Genomic DNA, 22715 nt, shown 5'->3' on the forward strand with positions numbered 1-22715 from the left:
GAGTTATCTGGTTATCTGTACAGCTTCAATATTTATATTTCATTACAAATTTTTATATGTGTATGTGATACAGATATATACATATATGTATACAGAGTAAGACAGAGAGAAAGAGGGGGGAAATTAAGCAATTTTCTCATGCAAGTACAAAATCCACAAGGTAGGCAAACAACTTGAAAATACTGGCAAGAAGTTGATGCTGCAATTTAGAGCATAGAGGCCATCAGTCTTTTAAGACCATTGGCTATCTAGACAGGACCCATCTATATTGGAAAAGATAATTTGCTTCATCCATTGACTATCAATCTAAATGTCAATCATGTTTAAAAATTAATATCAAAGGTATATTTGAACTAGTGTTTTACTAAACATCTGTGAACCACATCCCAATCAAGTTGACAGAAAATTAACCCTCAGACTAGAACCAATCATTGTAAGCTAAAAGTGAAGAGTTCAGCCTGAAGCAGAAGCATGGACAATGAAGACAGAGCAAAGAAGGTAAACCTGGGTCTCAGAATGTGTAAAATTTCACAACCAAACATAGCAGTGAATAGAGGGGACAGAGAAATTATCCTTCTGAGTCCATAAATTGTGTGAGTTATAGGGCCTCTTACTAGAAAAGACCAAGCTGGGCTTAAAAGACAGGACAGAGAAAGACAGACAAAGTGGATACTATCAGTGCACACAGGTAAATTAAGACTCTCGCGGGTTGGTGGGGATGTGGCTCAGTGGTACAGACCTTGGTTACCGAGTACCAGGCCCTGGGTTTCATTTCTACCACTATACAGAATAAAAAGGATCATCAGGAGAGCAGGTTAATCAGGGAGACCTCATCCTTTTCTTTCATGAGGTCCCTGCCTTATAGCCAAAGTCAGAAACCAGCAACCCAGACCAAAATGCTATGTTGAGTCCACAAACCTCATCAATACCAGGCAATAATACAAGTAAAACAACCCCAGGAACTGTATGGTGTGTTCTATTTGACATTTTCTCTCAAAGGTATGTCCAGTAATGACCGTTTTTGCCAACGTATCTCAGAACAAGCTGCTGTTGAAAATGAATGCAGTCACAGAATTTGCATGCTCTATAACCTCCATTTATAGCAGATAGCTACTTGTGAAAACAACTGTAAATGAAAAGAATTTTCAGCAGGTTATTTTTATAAGAAATAATTCTTTTCTTAATTATGTTTAAATGTATTAATTGTAACTCACTGTGAACCTATGATTTGCCTCTTAATATCTGAATGTTTATCCTCTACATTTGCTGAAATTAACCACTGAAAATGATATATTTGGCCAATTATGTATTAGAACACATACTTCAGTCACACCTTCCTTTCATTATTATGTCTATGAAACATCATTACTATATCAAGTCCTACAAAATAACATGTCTCTAAGAAAATATTTTCCTGCTAAACTGTCTCTTCAGAGCACCTTTAATCTCATTATTCATAAGACTGTAGATAATAGGATTCAACATTGGGATCACCACTATGTAGAACACTGATATCACCTTGTTCTGGTCAGTGGGGTAGCTGGAACTGGGCATCACATAAATGAATGTGACAGTCCCATAGTACAGAATGACTGCAGTGAGGTGGGAGGTGCAGGTGGAGAAGGCCTTCTGGCGGCCCTCAGTGGAGTGCATCTTCAGGATGGTGAGGAGGATGTAGATGTAGGACAGGGCTATGACTAACACTGTGATCACAATGACAAGGGCAGAAGAAAATGAAGTAACAGCTACAGGGACACTGACATCAGAATAGGAGAGTTAACCAAAGGAGCAAAGTCACAGAAAAAAATGATTGACTCTAATTTGGTCCACAGAAAAGAAGAGATGAGAGGGATAAAACAAAAGAGGAAGCATTAAGAAAGCCGCCCATACAAGCTACTGTAAATAACTGGAGACGGACTTGTGTGGACATTTTGGTTGAATAAAGCAGTGGGTCACAGATTGCCACAAAGCGATCATAAGCTATGACAGCCAGAAGGTAGGACTCAAGTGTCCCAAAAGAAAGCAGCTGAGCCAAGCTGGATGACACACCCAGGAGATAGTATTCCTCTCCCCAGGAAGTTAACAAGCGTATTGGGTGTGACAGAAGATGAAGAACCAATGTCAGTAGAAGCCAAGCGGCTCAGAAAAAAGTACATGGGGTGACTGAGCTGAGGAGAGACTCTGATTAGCAGGATTGTGCCAAGGTTTCCAGACAGGGTCACCGGGTAGATGCACAGGACGATGATGAAGAGGATGACTCGAAGGACTGGGTCATCTGTTAAGCCAAGTAAAGTGAACTCTGTCACTGCAGTGTGGTTCCCATCTACCAGGAGAGCCATGGGACAGTGTGGCTGCTGCCAGGACAAAGCTGAGATGAAGACATTACATGAATGAATTTATAAATATGTGGTTTCAATTTCATTAACATCCCTACAGTGTTATTATAAACAAATGTGTCATTCAAAGAAAAAAAACAAAAATTCGTTGAAGAAAAATTTAAACTAATAATTTTATTTTTACTCTAGAGTTTCAGAGTTTATATATTTATTCATAATGACTCAAAAATTGCTTCATAAAAGAACACTAGAAAAATTGTTTCAAGTAATATATAACTAAATATTATTAGATGCATGCAAAATGGCTTTAAAGCTAAAGATTTTAAAATGAGACATAAAAATAACAAAAAATCATAAGCATTACAAAATGATTGCAATATATAAATATATGATGATGGGATAAAGATTTTAGGAATAGGTAACATTTGCTGAATACTTGCTAAATTACCAGCTCAGATGTTAAAATTTATATATAATTATATTATCTTATTTTTACTTTTACTTAATATTTTTATTTTTGAAAATTCATACATAAGTATTGCTCTTGCATTATTTCCATCCCTCCCTTATCCCTCCACCCCTTTCAGCTTATCATCCTTTTCTTTATCATAGTTTCATATGCATAATGTTTATAAATACACATATGTATTATAGATTTATATTGTAATTTCCATGAGGTAATTTCCATAATTTTATTATTTACATTTTACAATAGAAGAAACTGAGTTTGAAAATGTTACAGCACTTACAGAAGCTTGCCCAGGAAGGAGAAGAATCCGGAGACAAGCCCCAGGCAGGTTGAACTATTTTCATTCATTTTTAATTATAATATAGATAAAATAGTTGTTACAATCAAGTAAATAGCAGTCATGATGCACTGGAGTAAATGCATCCACCAGATTAGCTCTTAAGCTTTCTGGCAGCATCAAAGAGCTGCCTCTTTGTTGTCTAGGTCACAATGTCTGTCCATTAAAGGAGACAACGTTTTAGAGCAAATTTTGAAATGAGAAATAGAAGTAGGATTTCTTTATAGAACAAGGGTAAAATAGCGATGAACTCCAAGTGGTACATGCAGCTACTATTTAAACATTTCAAAGATCTTCAATTAAATCATTGCTTTCTAGCATAATTGCTATGCAAAATATCATGTGACTAATATTTAGACTGTAAGCATTAAACTTTAAACGTGCCAAGTCCTTTCCTAATTAACAATATGTTTTAACTGAAGAATGATAGAATTAGGCAATATGACTTTTAACAATGGTATAAGATGATAAAACTCTCAGCTAAAAAGATAAGTGGTATACTCAGGTTCACTCACCCAGGGGCATGGTTGGATCTCATCTCCCCACTCACACGTTGCTTTTATTTCCCTTTCTTTGCCTGAAGTGCTGGGCTTCTGTGATGCAAAAATATACAATCATTAAAGTGGGTCTTTCTAAAAGACATTTCCTAAGGCAAGTTTCTAAAGCATTTCAAAATTATTAAATAGTTCAGCCTTATGACCGAGTTCTTTTTAGATACTATTAAAGACTGCCATGGGGTTCTGGTTTTAGCAGTAGTAAATTGATTATGCCAGCTTATTCACATTAACTCCACAATGGAAATTGCTACCTTGTAGCTTGTTTTTATTTGCACTATTGCTAAAGCAAGGCTCTGGAGATACAATTTCAACTCTTCAGTGGTAAATGGAAACAACAAACCAGATTCATTCACAAACGCCAAAATTTCACCTCTTGAAATAAGAATTCATTCGTTTTACAGCAAGAAATTACAAGTCTTTATTATCACATTGCAGCTCTACTATTTTTTATAACTGTTTGGCTTTGGGGAAAAGTCTATGAAGATGCTAGGAATTCAAATGCAACAGGGAACATTACCACACTCTCAAGTGACTACTGAGCAGTTCAATACATATAAGCATAACTAATGTTTGTGGAGTCTGTCCATCCAGAAATACCTATTTTTATGTATTTAGTGGTGTAGTTGTATTTGATGATTACAGCAAGTAGATACATCATCTCATACCTGACTATTGGCCTTAAGTTTACTTTACTAATTCATGTTAGCCCACCAGGCTCTGTTGTTAAGTTCCAAACCTTGGATTATACAGAAGGCCCTAGTTAAACTCTATGGGACACTAAACAAAACAAAAACTATCAAATATGCAAAAGGAGATTTGTAAGGAAGAAGCAAGGTAGGAAGTAAATAAGAGTGCAAGGGGGAATTAATGAGAATGCTTTATAGAGATGGATGAAATTGTCAAAGAAGAAAATCTGTTAAGAAAAAATACAAAATTGAAAATATGAAATGGTAGTGTTAGCTTTTTTCACTCAACACATCTTCATTTTATATATATTTTGTAATGATAACCGTAAGTCACTTGCATCACATTTCTTTGAGAAATATGGGGAGGGAAATAACATGACTATTCAAGACGTGAACATAATATTTACAGCGAAATGTACAAAATAAGTTCTTTCCATTTACATAGAGAACTGTTAACTGAATAGAGGTTTGGATGACTTCCACATACGACTTTGTCTTTCATAACCCATACTTTACAGGGATGACTACTGGGTCATGGCTTACATGACAAAATGGAAGATGGTAGAAATAGTAACCTTCAACCTGAAGACTCAATCTATCTCTCTTGCTAACCCTAATTTTAGAGAATTCTGCCTTATGCTCCTGATGCCCACGTAATGCAAGCTGTTAACTGTTGACCACTAGCCTTCATTCAGAGCTTCCTTTGCCAAGCTTTGCACCAAATGTTCATACATACCATCTTATTAATCCAAACAATGATTTGATGAGGCAAGGATCCCCATGTTTTAGATTTATTTATTTATTTTTATTTTAGGTGTATGAGTGTATGTATATGTACCATGTGGTGCCCACAGAGGCCAGGGGGATTGTTGACTTCTCCAGAGCTGGAGTTATAGAAGGTTGTGAGCTGCCATGTAGGTGCTAGGAATTGAACACGGATCTTTTGCAAGAACAGTAAGTGCTCTGAACTGCTGATTTATTTCTCCAGTCCCTCCACCCCCATTTTGCTATTTTGTAGATGAAAAAGCTGAAGTTGAGTTTATTTGTTTAAGTATACTCAATTGGTGAGAAATATCCAGGCGTTAAATGTAGATCAAATTGATTGATAAAATGCACATCCTGACTCTACTTCCATCACATTTTAAGTGCTTGATGATGACAATCGTGTTTCACAGGGGGATGATACAGTGGTCTCTCTAGTCATTCTTTAAGATGGTTCTTGATGAATTTGCATCTAGTACAAATGATTGACTAGATAGGGCTTAACATATATGGCAGAATGCATGAAATCCAGTGGGGGGAGGATTATCCATGGGTGTGGATGGGGAAAGCTGTCTAACTTTGATTAAGATCCATTATTATGAAATGTACAAAAATTCAATAAAAATATTTTTAAAAAGAAGTTTCTTAAGCATCAACTGTATTCTAGATGCTGAGTCAACACTGAAGAAATGTTAATGAACAATTTCTCATGAAATTTAGATTTTGGTGGAAAAGATACTAGAGAATACATCAACTTTATAAACACAGAATATGGTAAACATGGCCTGAAAGAAAGAAATCAATGGAATTCATATGGTGGATAAAGGGTAACTGTGTTGTAATGGAAGGTGTTAGCTTAGGGAGAGTGACAGGAAAATTCACACAGAGCAGGTAAAATGTGAGAAGAAAATTACAAAAATCCAGTTGATGTGTGCAGGGGAGAAAAGACTGCCATATGGTAAACAGCAAGTGTAAAGATCTCAGGAACCTCAAAATAAGGCCTTGGCAAGCCACACAGAGACTCACAGGCCATGGAGAAGTGTTTCAATCTCATTTTAAAAGGAATGGAACATCATGGACATATTTTTCAATAAGTATAAAGTGACATAATTTATATATATGATAATATGTGTGTGAACTGCCTTAGTTTATGCTTGTTTTGAAATGTCTTTATTCTTCCACCAATTTTAAAAGGAAGTTTTCTTGAATATAGTAATCATGTTTTCCTGGTCTCCAGGGTTGCTGATGAGAGATCTGATGTTAGTCAGATGTGTTTGCCTTTGTACTCAAGTTCATGTTTTTGCCTTACAGCTTTCTTTTTCTTTTTTTTATTGAGCCTTTTAGATTTCATATAACATTTCCCATTTAAATCACCCCCTCCCTGATCCATGCCTCCCAGGATCCCCCCACCAAACCCTATGCACTCTACCATACATGCTGAGTCCTATTCATTCAGGTGTTTGTGCCCAAATGTCCTTCAGCGTAAATGTGTCCACTGGAGTGGACCCATCCAGTGGTTGTATATCTTAAAGCTTTTAATAGAATCTTTTTACTGTGTATTTTTTAAAAGATATTTTCGTTTTAGGTATATGAGTGTTTGCCTGCATGTATCTACATGCACATTCATGTAGTACCTGTGGAATCCAGTAGATGGCATCAGATCCCCTGGAACTGGAGTTACAAATGGTTGTGTCCCCATTGGGTGATGACAACCAAATTTTGGTCCTCTGCAAGAACAACAAATGCTCTTTACTGCGGAGCTATCTCTCTAGCCCCTTTACTATGTATTTTTGACATCTTGGCTAATATTTTGTGTAAAAGTTTTGATCTATCCATGTCTATTTGAGATACTAAATGCTTCTTGTATGTAGAAGTGTATTTCTCAAGATTTGGGAAATTTTCTGAAAAAATTTGATTGAATAGATTCTCTGTGCATCTAGTGTTATTCCAGCTCCTTCTTTCCCATGGATTCTTAAGTTTTGCTTCTTGATTGTATTCTAGAGTTCTTGTTTTTCCCTTATTGGTGTTTGAATAGAGTGGTTCATTGACATTGTCCTCGATCTCTCATAGTCTTTATTTTGTTTCATTGAGTCTACTGGTGATGCTTTCTGATAAGTTTTCATTTGATTTACTGAATTCTTCATTTTCTACATTCCACTTCAAAATACCAGTTTCCTTGCTGAATTTTCCTGCCATGTTGGCACCATTTTCATTGACACTGTTTATTTTCTCATTCATTTTTCTGACTTTTTCTTGTATTTTGCTGACATTCCAGGTACAAAATTGAATTCACCTCCTTCTTTGTATCCTCCTCCAGGCCATTAGTCATTTGTGCCAGTAAACTTCTAACCTCTTCCTCCAGCATTTCCTGTACTTCAGCATCTCTGAGTTCAGTAGCTGAGGAGTTAGGGTCTTTTGGATCCGTCATGGTGCTTTGCTTTTTCCTGTTTCTTGTGTTTCTGTGTTGTAATTTGTGCAAGTTTTGGTTTGGGTATGTCTTTTGTTTTGCAAGAGGATCTTCTTAGTGAGCAGTCTACTCTTAAAAGCTTGATCCTTTGAACCACTCAGAGAGGAGACAGTAAACGGCTGCAACAGCATCATACCATTCAAGACATAGAAATACAACTAAAATGGGCTAAAACCTGTTAGTTCGTTACCAATGCCATAAAACAGAAAATGACAAAATACTCTAGAATGCTCTATGCTGTTGAAATTTATTTATGGTAAGTGTGGACATAGTAAATGAATGAGAGAAATAAAAGAGTTCTGGGAAGTGGAGAAATACAGTAGAAACAAAGTTAAAGACAAGGCAGAAACAGAAGAGTGGCGTGGAGGGGAAAGAGCAGGAGATTAGCAAAAAGAAAGGAAAAAGCAGTGTTTCTCAATGATGAGAAACTTCTAAACTCAGATTGAATAAATGTAAGGAGATATAAAGGAAATGGAAAAACAGCAACAAGGTAAAGTCAAACTGCTACTAAAAGCTGAGATGGGGTAAGAAAGGAGGAAGCAAAGTGGTCCAAACAGGAAAAAAAAAATAAGAAAAGAAAAAGTATGGCCCAGTGATGAAAAACTGCATAAAGTTAAATGGATAGATGAATTGGAATAACAAAAATAAAAATATCAAAAAATGAAGGAAAAACACTGCTAAGTCTGATAAACATAAGGAAAAAAAAAAAAAAGGAATCACAAGCATCATGCTCAGATGCCGAGGAGCTCAGAAGGTGGGTGACTGTGACCAGTGATAGTCATGTATATAGAGATTAGAAATGCATGTGAAAACGTCTCAATGTCAAGAGCCCTGGAATGAATTTTTCTGTATGAAACTGTGTGTTTTGACAACGAAGTGGAGATCTTTTTTAAACGTTGGAACCTCATTTAATTTTATGTCTTATAGAGTTTATAATGAGTAAAAGATTATATAAGCGTAATAATTCATCTGTAAACCTAGAAATGTACAGCTAATTTTGAAAGAGATGTACCCTAGCTCAGAAAAATGTTATTGAATAGGTTAATGCTGTTGTAATGAAATTCTTCTTTTAATTAAAAAAAAAAATCTCCGAGTCGGAGTGGTGGCTCAGTCGTTTAGAGCACTTGCTATTCTTTCAGCCAAGTTCAGTTTCTAGCATCCACATCTGGTGGCTTACAACAGTTTGTAACTCCAGCTCCAAGGCATCTGTGCAGGTATCTATCTGCACACATGTGGCCTATACTCATGCACACACATACACATAAATAAAAATAAATCTTAAGAAAAACCTAACGAGAGAAAGATGTTTTAAAAGGAGGAAGTGTTATTGACACATATTTCTGGGCCCTCAGAAATTGGAGACTGCCAGTTTCATGCATGGTGGGCAAGGGAAGGTCACTGAATCTGTGGATTCTCATCTTTCTTATGGTTTAGGCTGCTGCTGAGGTCCTATTAGACAGGTGTCTGGTGTCTGGCAGAGCTGTCTTTACTTTGGTAGCTTTACATCTTTGGTACTGGGGCCTCTGCTGCTCACATGTAGACTTGTGGTCTGTGGACTGGGCGGCTTCTCTCACATTCCCAGGTCTTAGTACCTGGGGTGGATAATACTGTAATTGAGGGTGTCTTCCCATGTGTATTGGGAATTTGGGAAGAAACCACAGCACTGAGACCTAAATAAGTGAAGGATTGGTTTTCATACTTCTAAGACCTGCTATGCATTAATAACCCTAATATAGTGCTGCAACTGCAGATATCAAGTACACTACTGAAAATTCAGAGTTTTTGGATTCTACATCGATGAACAGCAGATAGGTGGCTGTACATGCTGATACTCCTGCTGATCTCAGGCTCAGAGTTATCCAACTCCAAGGTAATTTTCAATTCATGAGATCTGCTGGGAGCAGTCGAGGGTCAGGCTATCTTTCCCTACAGCATTTCCTCGTGTGATCTGAGCCTCCTGTCACCAGTACTTTTGATTTTGTTGGTGTCCATCCCTCCTGCTCTCCAACAACCGCCTCCCTGGGCTTCCCTCACCCTGGGGCAATGATATTCCAAAAACGTGCTCTGATCTGTTGTTTCCTGTTCTCAGGCACCTCAGGTAACGTAGTTATTAACAGAATGCTATGTTTCAAGATGATGCTCAACTGTTGCCCACTGTATCGTGTAAAGTGAGAAAATGGGATTTCTTTCCACTGCTAACCCATCTGGTAGAGGAATCACTGTCTTACCAAAACCCACATCTGGATTTGGGGCTGGTGAGGGTTATAGTCTTTTGGCTCTTGTTCTGCATTTTCCACCTTAAAAATTCCAATAATATTATAGCTCTTCCACATTTCACTAAGTGGTTCATTACAAATATTTCTCATATTATGAAACGTTTATAACATTTCTTCTTCTTTTACAGTTTCATGCAGGTATCTAGTTTATTTTGATCACATTCACCTCTCAGCTATTTTTCATCTCCTTCCATTCCATCTCAACCTCTTCTTGTCAACAAGTTCTCTTGTACTCTCAGGTCTTTTTCTCTGTAGAAGGTCAATGAGGTGATCACTATTTTGTAGGTCATAGGTAAAGAACACTGGGCTTGCAGGGGAATAGTAGAAAAGTGATGGAAACCCTCTTGGTGCCTTGTTAATGGAAAAGGTCCAAGGTCAAGGCCTGGTGCCCAGGACCACATGTGGAGTCAACACCATAGCTGGCCATCAGGGAAGTAGGGAGTCCATTCTAGAGAATTGTCCTCCAAAAACTAGAATCTGTTAATGACAGAATGCCCCATTGTCCCCAGGATAACTCAACACAGAGGCAAAAATCACTGACATGCACAAACCAGGGTTTTGGGTGAAAGGGTTGTGTGGAGGGCCGCCACTCAGAGAAGACTGGAACTGCTACCCAGTAACGGGAAGTCCTCTATCCTCTGAATCTGCTCCACCATCAGTATACCACCAGAAGAATGTGGAATCATGGCTTATGATTGGGGACCAGAGATCTACGCTTACGTGAAGGGATGGCAACTCTGGCTCTCAAGAGGGGACCACAGTTTTGGCTCACAGGAGGGGACCACAGTTCCAGGTTGATGGGAGGGGACCACAGCTTCAGGTTTATAATAGGTGACTACAGTTCCAGGCCCATGGGAGGGGTCATAATTTCAATTATGCTGGTTTTTACTATTTTCCTATCTCTATTTCTCTGTTCACATGATTATGCTTGTGTTTAAGAAAGAGCATTTTGGTTTCTGTGCAGCAAACAGAGGCAACAGTTACTTGCTGGACTGAATTTCTCACCAGAGGGATATCAATATTGAAGAAAGCCTCTCTTTGCTTTTGCTCAAGAAAACAGATGGATCAAATGTTTACTTTTCATGGTTGTCACCCGCTGCCACCTTGGACCATTTACCCCACAGCTCATCATGCCTGTGCCTCACTGCTCAGAGAGCCTTTGAGAGCTGCTGCCTCTGCCACCTCTACTCTGGTGCCTGCTGCCATGCCACCATCATGTTGACTCCCCAGTTATTTTCTTTCTCATCTGCCAAGTCCTGAGTCAATTTGTGGTCAATATAAAAGCACCTAAGATGAGAAAAATATTAATCTCATGTGATAAGGTTCCTCGCATGGTCCTTGTCAATGGAGTATCTGGATTTGGGCATTATGTACATGAATGCGACGTTCCTAAAGAACATAGTGATCACGGTGAGGTGGCAGGTGCAGGTGGAGAAGGCCTTGGTGGGGCACATCTTCAGGATAGTGATGAGATGTAGGAGATGGAAATGATAAACTCTGTGACTGCAATGATGGAATCAGAGGATGTAGAGAGGATAACTCCAGTGCCGGAGGAGTTATCCGAGCAGCAAAGTTTCAACAAAGGAGGGAAATCACAGCAAAAGGGATCTGTCTACTTTGGTTTATAAAGGGTAGAACCCAAAGCAAACCAGAAAACTTCAAACACTCATGCATCCACACACAAGGGGAGCAAGGAGAGCTTAAAGAAGATGATGAACACTCCGATGGACATGGGATTTGAGAAGAGACAAGAAGATGGCTACAACAGGGATCGTAGGCCATGGCAGCCAGAAGGCGGTTCTTGGCTGTGAAAATATTGCCACAGTAGAGATGGGCTTCGCAAAAGCAATGAGGCTTAATTAAAAGTATAGAAATAAAAGTTTCTTAAAAAGTGAGTTTTTACAAACTTCAACTGACCAAAAAAGCAAAAAAAAAAAAAGTAAGGATATAGAAATTTTTAGTCAATTTGCTTTACTCCCTGTGACATTTGTGCACTATACAGTTTCCTTATTTGTAACTGTTGTGTCATTCCTTAATAAGAGATATCAAAATGTCCAAAGATGTGGGCTGTCAACACTGTATCAATTGTATTGTTATGAAGCATATGATGCTTTCCAAAATGATGATTTATAAGATAACACTTAAAATATATATTGCTTAACCAAAGGATAAAACCTCTAACCACAGACTCCCTAAATTACAGGTGAAGGAAAGGGAAAGTATCGTAACCTTGAAATGTACACATTTAATTTGAGGCCCAACAGACTTGTGGGAAAATTATGTATTTTATTGTGAAACTGTAGAAAGTGATAAAGATGATCATTAATCAACATTGGGCTATGTCTATGGACATAAAAGAAGTCATCAGGAAACAGCTCAGTCAGAAAACTGCTTGCCTTGAAAGTACAAGACCTGAATTTGCTCACAAAAGCCCACATAAAAGCTGGGCCGGATGGTGCATGTTTGTAAGCCAAATTCTGGGGAGATAGAAAGGGGTGGGGGCTCACTGGTCAGCCTGTCTAGCCTGTTTGGCAAGTTGCAGGAAACTGAGAGACTCCTGTTTCAAAAAACCAAAACAAACCAACCCCCCCCCAAAAAAAAAGGAAAAGAAAAAAAGATGATGTCCTGAGGGATGACAGCAAATGTCTTCTGATCACCACACATATGTGCTCACATGTCCACATACACTTGCACACAAATGTGTACCTACACACACATAAACACTATATGCACGCACATACAAATGAGGCTTACAGACATATATCCACCACATATGTTCCCAAAATGTCCTTAAACAGTTTATGAACACAATGAATTTCCTTCAAAATGAGGAATGTGTTCTTACCATCAATTTCTTCATGGCCTCTTTGACCTCCTTGTTCCTCAAACTGTAGATCAATGGGTTCAACATGGGGATCACCACTGTGTAGAACACAGACACCACTTTAATTTGGTTGGGTGAGTGGCTTGACTTTGGTATGACATAAACAAATGTAACTGTCCCATAAAACAAGGTGACTGCCGTGAGGTGGGAGGTGCAGGTAGAGAAGGCCTTGCGCCTCCCCTCAGTAGAGCGCATCTTCAGGATGGAGTGCAGGATGTAGAGGTATGAAACAATGATGGTAAACAGGGTGATCACAATGATCGACCCCGCTGAGATGGCAGGAGACATTTCAGCAATGTCAATGTGGGTACAAGAAAGTTCTACGAGTGGTGGGAGGTCACAGAAGAAATGGTTGATTTTGTTTGGTCCACAGAAAGTCAGGCTCAGTAAACAACTGGTAAATGATGATGAATTCATGCACCCACCCAGATAGGAAACAACCAATAGGATCATGCAAACCCTGGGAGACATGAGGGTGGAGTAAAGCAGTGGTGAGCAGATGGCCACATAGCGGTCATAGGCCATGGCAGCCAGCAGGAAGCACTCGGCTGTCCCAAAGACCACATCAGAGCCAAGCTGTACTATGCAGCCAGCCACAGAGAGGACTGTTCTCTCTCTCAGGAAACTCATAATCATGACAGGTGTGACTGAGGTGGAGTACCCAATGTCCACAAAAGCCAAGTGGCTGAGGAAGAGGTACATAGGGGTGTGGAGCTGAGGACTTCTTTGGATTAACATGATGATGCTGATGTTTCCCAGTACAGTGGTAATGTAGATGGCCAGAAACATTACAAAGAAGATAGAAGAAAGAGTAGGATCATCTGTTAACCCCAAAATAATGAACTCTGTTACCATTGTGTGATTTCTAGTCTCCATCTTTTGTGAAGTGGTACCTATTGAAATAAAAACCAGTGGATCTTAGAATAAATTAAGTGACCTCATAAATGATATATTTTACTCAAAATTTAGCCTACTAAAAATGAAAATGTGGGTCTCACTTCAGCCTGTGTTTATGTTTCCCAAAGTGTTTCCAAATGTTATATCATGTGTGATTTTGGAATATTAACAATCGTTTATCTTAAGGTCATGGGTACAAATTGAACAATGACTCAGATTAGAACACAGGTATCACTCACAGATGGAACATGTGATCAATTCATGATCAATTCAGGTCGTTATAAAATGCATAGAGTGCTGATATTTTGGTACCCTCAGTGGTTGAAGTGCTAGACCTTATGCTGGAGTTTGAGCAGATTTCATTCACCCCTATTTTTTAGTCACAATGGAGCCAACACATTCCTGAGTCTTATAGTTACTTGAGATTGTGAACAGTACATGTCACTGTGCTGGAAAAGCAAATACATTTTTTTCAATATCAAATTAAAGTACCAGTGGATCTGAATAATTTTACTTTGAATATTTCCAGCTCCATTTGTTTACCTGAGAATTTCATTTTTTCTTAACAGCTGGATAATAATTCATTGTGTGAATGTACCGTATTTTCATTTTCCACTCATCAGTCAATAGACATTCATTTCGTGGCTCTTGTGAATACAGCAACAATGAACATGTGTGAGCAGGTGTCTTTGTGGTAGAATGTAGACTCAGTTGGGTTGTATGCCCAAGAGTGGTACAGGTGGTAGAGCTATTTCTAGCTTTTTGAGGAACCTCCACAGTGATTTCCACAGTGTCTGTACCAGTTTGCACTTCTACCACCAACGAAGAAATCCTCTTCTTTTCTCACACCTAAGCCAACAGTTGTGAATTTTTTTTCAATATATATTTTAATTAAAATTTATGCATTTCATACAATATATACAATGTGTCTTAATAATATTTTGATCCCCTCCCTTATATGCACACCTCTATTGCCTTCCCATTGAATTTCATGTGTTCAGTCATATGTGTTAAGGTCTATGGAGTCAAGTTTGTGTTCCCCGATGTCCCTCGATGTGAGTTCATCCATTGGAGCCTGGTCAATCTATCTAGCACCATTCTGATAAAGAAGACCAACTGTCCCTCACCTAACAGTGATCACCTGCTAATGGTTACTTGGCTAATGTTGGGTCTTCTTGCCCGTTTTGCCAGTTCTATGCTAGGTTTTTGTCTGGTTTGAGTTTGCATGGGTCTTGTGCATTCTGTCACCATTGCTGTAAGCTCACACAAGCATGTTCCCAGAAGCCCTGAAAACTCTTTCATTGGGGTCATCCACCACCCCTGGCTGTTAACACTCTCTTTGTTCCCTCTTCCACAATGGCCCCGAGCCCTGAGTGCCCGAGGTTTAATCTAGAAGTCCTATCATGGGACACACACTCTGCAGTATCCTATTCTTTACATTTTGGCCAGTTGTGGTTTTCTGAGTTAATCACCATCTGTACCGTTATACCACTCCCTGGCCTATACCCAAAGGACTCGTCTTATTGCAGAAGTATTTGCACAGCCATATTTGTAGCTGCTGTTTTCATAATAGCTGAGAAATACAAACAACCTAAATGTTCCTCAACTGATGAATGGACAAGGAAAATGTGATACATTTACACAATGGAGTTCTACTTAGTGGTAAAGAAAGACGAAATCATGAAATTTGCAGGTAAATGGATGGAGCTAGAAACTGTTGTTAACTTTTTGATTTAGCCATCCTAACTAGGGTAAGATGAAATCTCAAAATAGTTTTAATTTGTATTTCCCTCATGGCTAAGGATGTTGAACAATTGAAAAATTAAAAAAAATATTTCTCAGCCATTTGTACTTATTCTTTTGCAAATGCTCTGTTTAGGTCCATGCCCCTATTTTTAATTAGGTTTTCTGTTATATTAGTTTTTGGTTTTTTGAGCTCTTTATGCATTCTAGACACTGACCCTCTGTCAGATGTTTAGGTGGCAATGGCTGTTTCCCATTCTGTTAGGCATCATGTCACTCCATGATGGTGTCCTTTGCTGTACAGTCGCCTTTTAGTTTCTGAGGTCTCATTTGATGATTGTTGGTCTTAATCTGTGCTACCTGGATCCTATTCAGAAAGTCTTTCATGTGCTTAAAGGGTGAAGCCTGTCCACTACTTTCACCTATAACAGATTCAGAGTACCAGGTCTTATGTGGAATTCCTTGATTCATATGTGTATGCTAGCTTTGTATCTAGATACATGTGTTTTAATTGGAGTATGCATAGAAATCAGGAAACAAGTAAGGGCCCATTGGAGGGTTAAGAGTGGGGACATAAAGTGCAGCTGTTGTGAAGCTGGAGTGGGGAGTAATGGAGTGGGAATGGTTAAGTAGGGTGGGGGATGGAAGGGCAAGGGAGAGGAGGGGCTATGGGAGAGGGCAACTGGCAGTAAAGTCTTTTGGAAAAGCCATATGGAAGATTACTACTGTAGAAGTTTCCTAAATATATACATAAATAAAAAGTGTTTAAGGGGTGTTACCCTATCACAGGTGGACAATGTCTATACCGGATGCCATAGGGTATCAGATACAAAGTCCAGAGTCAGGAATAGGCTCTCTCTTTTTGAGTTATCATCCATTAGCATTCCATAGACCCCCAAACATTAGTGGCTATTGCCATTGCTCTTAGTTACCCTCTGGAGCTTGATGGTAAGACTCTATTGCTGAAGATATCATATATTTGAGTAATATAATCTGGGTAGATCAAGCTGGTACTGATCTTGAAGCTTCATCTCTATTGGTTATCTTTCATAGTGTTGGAAGGTGCTATTCATGCTACTGGGGGAGAAAAGTAATCATCAGTCTTACCCAGCTGTGAACCCTGCTACAATAATGACTGGCCTGGCAAGATACACCCACTGTTCCAATAGTGACACAAACATTATGAGAGTAACCAATTGTTTTGTAATGGGATTTATGGCCCACTCCACAAAGCAAAATTCATGCCTGGCACCATTAACAGGGCAAATAACTGCAGGCTAATTGTATCATAGGCCTTAGGGGAGCACTTACTACTGTAATTCTGCTAACTTGTCATAGTACTAAACTGACTTCTAAAGACTTATTATTTATGCCCATAAATAAGTGCATCTCTCAACACTGATCAGAGAAGCTTCTTTGTATGACGATTAACACAGGACCCATAAGTGATCTACGTGAAGAGAATTAAGAGGCTATGGACTCCCAAGACTCAGCAATCATCACAGAAGGGGTGTGTGTAGAAAACTGTAAGGGCTAGGAGGCAGTGGATGACTACAGTAAAACAGTGTTTTGCATGAATGAACTGACAGCAGCTGTGACTACATGCACCAGACCTGCTTAGGATTAAACAGACAAAATTCCTGCGTGGATGGGGGAGATGATCAGTAAGTAAAACCTCTAGCTGATGAGCTATTGGCAGTTAATGGCTTCTGGGAGCTGGGAGTGGTAGAGTCAGTTTTCTTCAGGGATGTGGCACCTGACAGGCTATCCATGCTCCAGTAGATGGCCCTGCAGTCATGGACATAGTGGCAGCACTAAGTGGGCTTGTGAGTTTAAAAGAAACAGCAAAGAAAGAACAGATGCCATCCAGAAGGAATAGTGGTGGTGGAGATTGGGGAAGAATTGGAGAGGAAGGAATGGCGGTTGGACTTATTCAAATCACATTATATGCATGTATGGAATTCTCAACCAATGGAAGAATAAAGTACCAGTGAGCAATTCTCCTTTTCCACAGTGCCATATTTCACATGATACATTTATAATATTGTGGTACCTGTCACCAGCCTGGGCTTTGAGTGTGAAGAACAGAGAATATACTGTAAATATACTAGAAATGAGAAATAGAGCTATGTTGTTTTAGAACAAACTTAATCTCAAAGGTTAATTTGTTGGGGTCATATATCGTAACCTAATCTGACTGATATAATTTCAGATTAGCTATAAACAGAAGTTTTACATAAAGATTAGTCATATGAGAAGCACAGGAAATAAGCTCACTTTTGGTCATCTTTGTGTAGATGAAGAAAAGAATGCATCCCACAATGTTACATTTTAAAATACGTTAAGAAAATACCAACTATTTATATTATGTTTAGTCACATGAGAGCATCAGATTAATTCATAAATAGCACCAACATCAAGTAATTTAATAAAAAATGAACGAGGAGTTTTAACCAGGGGAATGCAACAGATCAATAAAATGAAGGCAGACTATCATTAAGTGAATATTGTTAACAGGAATTATTCTAATGCATTTTCCATAAATGCTTGGGTTGCTAAATTAGGTAATAAAAATATGAAAATACTCAACATCTACAATGATGAGGTCAATGTAATTTACCCCTCCCCGGTTATATTTCACCACATGATCCATTACCTTGGATTGTAAATTAGAACAGTCATTTTGAAGAACAGTATAGAGGTTTTAAAGTCACTAAATCCATATAACCCAGCAATTTCACTTGTGTGCACATATTCAAAGGACATTGGTATGTCAGAGCTATATTTACATACCAGAACTCTTGGTAGCTTACCTCAGAAGTAGGGATGATATTCTGGGGTTCCAGAGGGTGACTAGTTCGGAAGAACATTGAGGCCTGCACATGGACCATTCATGCATCGATTAAAAAGATTGCATGGTACCTGCTGGTCAAATATTACAATAAAAAATGGCCTCCAGGAATCATATTTGTACTTCAGAGCTCTTTTATGAAGGACTTGGGACCATTTGCAATGCAAGACCATAAGAACCTCATCACTAGACACACATATCTTTGTTAGCATCCTATTGAAAAATCTATTGGGACAAAATCCAGTGAGACTGAGAAAATTGGATGTTTATGTTTTCATATATCATTGAGTTGTCTAAGATATTTCTTAAAATCCCAGGGGCTTCATTTACTCTCTTCATTATTAGTAGACAGTATTACAACTGCTATTTAATTCGTTTTGAACTTGATTTAGATAAACATAATCACTGTGATCATGTGTGCCATATGTGAGAAGCAGATGCCTGGGATGATTGTCTTGAACATTGTTGTGTGGTTTATAGTCATGCCTTAGCGTGATATAGGAAGAGATGTGATGCCTTTCTCTGCATGAAAATGATGTACATTTTAATTCAGTTTTGGCATATTCATATGTATTTTCCCTCAAATAATGAATTCCTGCGGTAGTCAGCCATTAGTCATTAAAGACATTTCTTTCTTTCCCAAAGCCATCATTATCTTTATGCCAAGGTTCCCTTTCAGGATAAGCCAAGAATCCCCTCCTTGTTTGTAATTTCCATGTGGCTTTTAATATGATATACTGGTTTTGCTTTGTTCAGAAAGCTGTTAATTAAAATGCTTTCAGATGAGTCCATGCATGTGTTAATATCCTTCATGCTTTGAAGTGATTCATACAAAGTATTTCACAACTGCTTATTCAGCAATACAAATCCCAGTGCTTTGTTGTAACTCTATTTTAAATTTTTTATTTTTATTTCATGTATATGAATGTTTTGCTTGTATGCATGTAAGTGCATCCCTGTCATACAATGTCAGTGGAGGCCAGAAGAGAGCATTGTGGGGACTGGAGAAATGACTCAGCAGATAAGAGCACTTGGTGCTCATGTAGAGGACCAGGGTGGTTGACAACCATCTGTAACTCCAGTTCCAGGGATCTTCTTCTGATCTCTGTGGGCATTGCATGACACAGGTGCAATACAAGCAATACACTCATACACATAAAATAAAAATAATAAAATATTAGAAAAAAGGAAGAGAGCATTGTGGATCCCCTGGAACTAGAGTTACAGGTGGTTGCTAGCTACCGTGTAGGTGCTGGGAACCAAGCCTGGGTCCTCTGCAGAGCAGCCAGTGCTCTTCACCACTGAACAACCTCTCCAACACCATTTAAGAAACATATTTAAAAAATTATTTATGGGTGTGTGTATGTGTGGAAGAGTATGTGCATACCAGTGTAATGCCCTTGGAGGCCAGAAGATGGTGGTCGATCCATGGAAACTGGAAGTACAGGTAGTTGTGAGTCACCTGATGTGTGCTGGGAACCAAACTCGGATCCTCTGTAAGAACAGCAAGAACCTGAACCACCAAATCATCTATCCAGTCCAACCGTTTCTTTTAATACAGACCAGAAACACACACATACTTGAAAAATCAAGGTACACGACTCTTCTAAAAGATCATAACTCCCCAACTACTGAGATCATGGTACTATATAGGTAAAATGTCAGGTGAAGATTTCAAAAATTTACTGACCAATGGCCCATTTACACAATGGTGTTCTATTCAGCAGTAAGAAAAGATGAAATTATGAAATTTTCAGATAAATCAATGGATCTAAGGAGTGTTATACTAAATGAAGTAACACAAATGCAGAAAAGCAGGTGACGTATGTGCTTCTTTATTTGTGGATTGTAGCACCACTCCCTTATATGAGACTATATAAATTCATAAATTCTGATGTAACGCCAGGAGCCAGGAAGATGGAAAGGATACAAGGAGGTAAAGGAAAAGAAAGAACCTGAAAGGGGGTTAGTCAGGAACAGATGTTACCCGGAGGGTGGGGGGCACTGGGAGTGCTCATCAGGGAAGAGAGGAGGGAGGGACATCCAAGGGGCCATGGTGTTGGGAGGTGGGGAGAGGGAAACCAGGATTGGGGAGATGGTGGGAGGCCAGTGATATTGGGGGGAGGGTGGGGATAATGGAGGCACTGGGACTGGGGAGGGAGGCTGAATGGGAGGAAAAGGAGATGAATGAATCTTGAGGGGCTAGGAAACCCAGAGGGAAAAGTGATACCCCTGAAACTCTGAGGAATGCACATACAGTGTCTGAATATTAGTGCACATGTACACCTGGGAACTGCTTGGCAAGGAACACAGCGCCAGACAGAAGAGACCTCCTTTCGAGTGGGTGTTGAGGGTGGTCCAGGAGACTTCCAAAATAGCACAAGCTATTGCCAAACCTCTTGATTATCTCCCAGAACTAGTAGATAAGCCCCTACTTCTGAAGACAGGACCATACTTTGGATACAAGACTTGAAGCAATGGAGCAGGAATTGACATGTAAGCCTCTAACTGAAGTTTGGCTATCATAACGCTAGATGATGATATGCAAGTTGTCATGGGAGAAAAACAATCAGTGGTCCAACCTAGCCCTAAAGCCTCATAACCATAATGACTGGCATGGCAAACGGTGCAGTAGCGGCACTGTTATCTGCGGGACAATCAACAGCTATCTTAAAGCCCTCTCAATGGGAGTAAACTCATGGGTGGCACTGTAAACTCAGCCATATCGACATGGCAGAGAGGACATAGATCCTAGAAAAAACCCCATCCCTTTCATCTCTCTAGACAAAAGAAATTTAGTACTATATGCTAGATATGGATCCTTATATTTACAGACAAGCATACCATACACCATTCATCAAAGAAGCTCCCTTTGCAACAAATGGAGGCTACTGCAGAATTGCACAACTGGTTAGATAAAGAGAATATACATCTTAGAGTTGCTCAGTACATTGTATCACATCTACAGTTGAACCTCCACAGCTAAGGCTCATGGAACAGAGTGGAACAAGGGGTAGAGAGAAAACTAATGCATCCTTCAACTTTCACTTGTAATATATCCTTATACGACAGAATGTGGTGCATGCCGAAAGCCACAACTGGCCACGTTTTAAAGAATAAGAGACTCTAGAGTGTATATCCTTGGATAGGACTCCTATAACGAACCCCACTCTCCTCCCCCACGGTTCAGGAACCACTGCAGAAGAGGGGTCAGAAAGATTGTAAGAGCCAGGTCTGGTTCATGACCACAGGGAAGCAGAGGCTTTCGGGTCACTGGAAGCTTGCACATGTGAACTTGTGGCAATGGTGGCATTGAGCACAGGACCCATGTCAACTCAATTAAACAAGGACCCAGAGGGGAAGAGAGAAATGGGTAGTGAGCAGTACTAGACTGAGAACTATTGGAGACTGATTGCTACTGGCGAGGGAGAGTATGCCTTACATACTATATCTAGATGGACTGACTGGACTTCAGTGGATAAATTTGCACTGAAGGGCATATGGGTATAAATGCCTGACTGAATGGGACTTAATATGTATGACAGAATACATGAGGTCAGGTGGAGGGATGGAGAGGCACGGTAGGGGGAGTGGGTCTAAATTTAATTAAGAACTGTTGAATGAAATTACAAAAGCTCAATAAAAATACTAAATTTAAAAGAGAAAATACAAAGAAACAGGTGAATTCAATCCCAGACCTGGAGAGAAAAATCAGCAATACAGAAGAGAAAAATCATAAAATGGATGAGAAAAATCATAGTGGGTGCAGGAGACTTACTTGAACTTATGGGCCCCACATATTTTCAAGGCCTCCTGAGAATTACTCTGCTGGAGAGAAACAGATGTGGATATCAATTACGTTGCTTGATTGAATATATTTTGGGTTCTACAGCAGAGAATGGTAGAGAGGTGGTCCCAATAAGTTGGTCACTCACTGATCCCTGTCTCAGAGCTGTCAACCTCTGGGGTGATTATCAGTTGATAAAATCTGCTCCTGGTCACTGAGCACAGGCTTTTCTTTCCCTGTGTAATTCCCTGCCTGAGCCAAGCCTCCTGCCTTCTGCATTTTGGGCTTGTCAATGCCCAGTGTGCTGTTTTCCACAACTACCTTCCTGGTCCTTCCCCTCAACCTGGGGCTGTGACAGGCCACCCTGAGGTTCAATTACAGGTTGTTCCTCAAGTACCTAAGGTGGCTTAGTTTTTAAACAACAGGTTGTCTGGCTTTGCTGTTTGTCAAGTAACTTTTAGTTATATATATGTGTGTTCTTATGAAATTATATTGGCCCCTTTAATCTTTGGTTATACTTCCCTTTTGGGTGTTTAAGGACATACCATTGGACCAGATAAACTGATTTGTTTTCACTCTTGAGGTCGTTTGAGGATCTGTTCCTCAGGGGTCCCATGGGCTTGAGAGGAGCCCCTGGCTCCTTTCTTTTACCAGTTCCATCTA

The 22715-nt window shown here is 39.3% G+C and overlaps 2 protein-coding genes and 1 pseudogene across 2 annotated transcripts; 1 reads left to right on the top strand and 2 right to left on the bottom strand.

Annotated features, from left to right (window-relative positions):
- Window positions 1-1398: 1398 nt before the first annotated feature.
- Window positions 1399-7575, bottom strand: LOC103748913 (olfactory receptor 478). The gene is made up of 3 exons (XM_029555275.1): window positions 7416-7575; window positions 2050-2368; window positions 1399-1756 (listed from the first exon to the last, which is right to left on the bottom strand). The coding sequence occupies exons 1-3, from the start codon at window positions 7573-7575 to the stop codon at window positions 1399-1401; spliced, it is 837 nt and encodes a 278-aa protein (XP_029411135.1).
- A 5136-nt stretch (window positions 7576-12711) lies between these two features.
- On the bottom strand, window positions 12712-13650 carry LOC103748889 (olfactory receptor 481-like). Its single transcript, XM_008851674.1, has one exon. It carries the CDS (start codon window positions 13648-13650, stop codon window positions 12712-12714), a length of 939 nt encoding a protein of 312 aa, XP_008849896.1.
- Window positions 13651-17016: 3366 nt separating this feature from the next.
- The window catches only part of LOC103748914, a 15678-nt pseudogene continuing 9979 nt past the window's right edge, over window positions 17017-22715 (top strand).

Source organism: Nannospalax galili, unplaced genomic scaffold, assembly GCF_000622305.1.
Source record: "Nannospalax galili isolate Female #2095 unplaced genomic scaffold, S.galili_v1.0 scaffold426, whole genome shotgun sequence".
Taxonomy (NCBI): Eukaryota; Metazoa; Chordata; class Mammalia; order Rodentia; family Spalacidae; genus Nannospalax; species Nannospalax galili.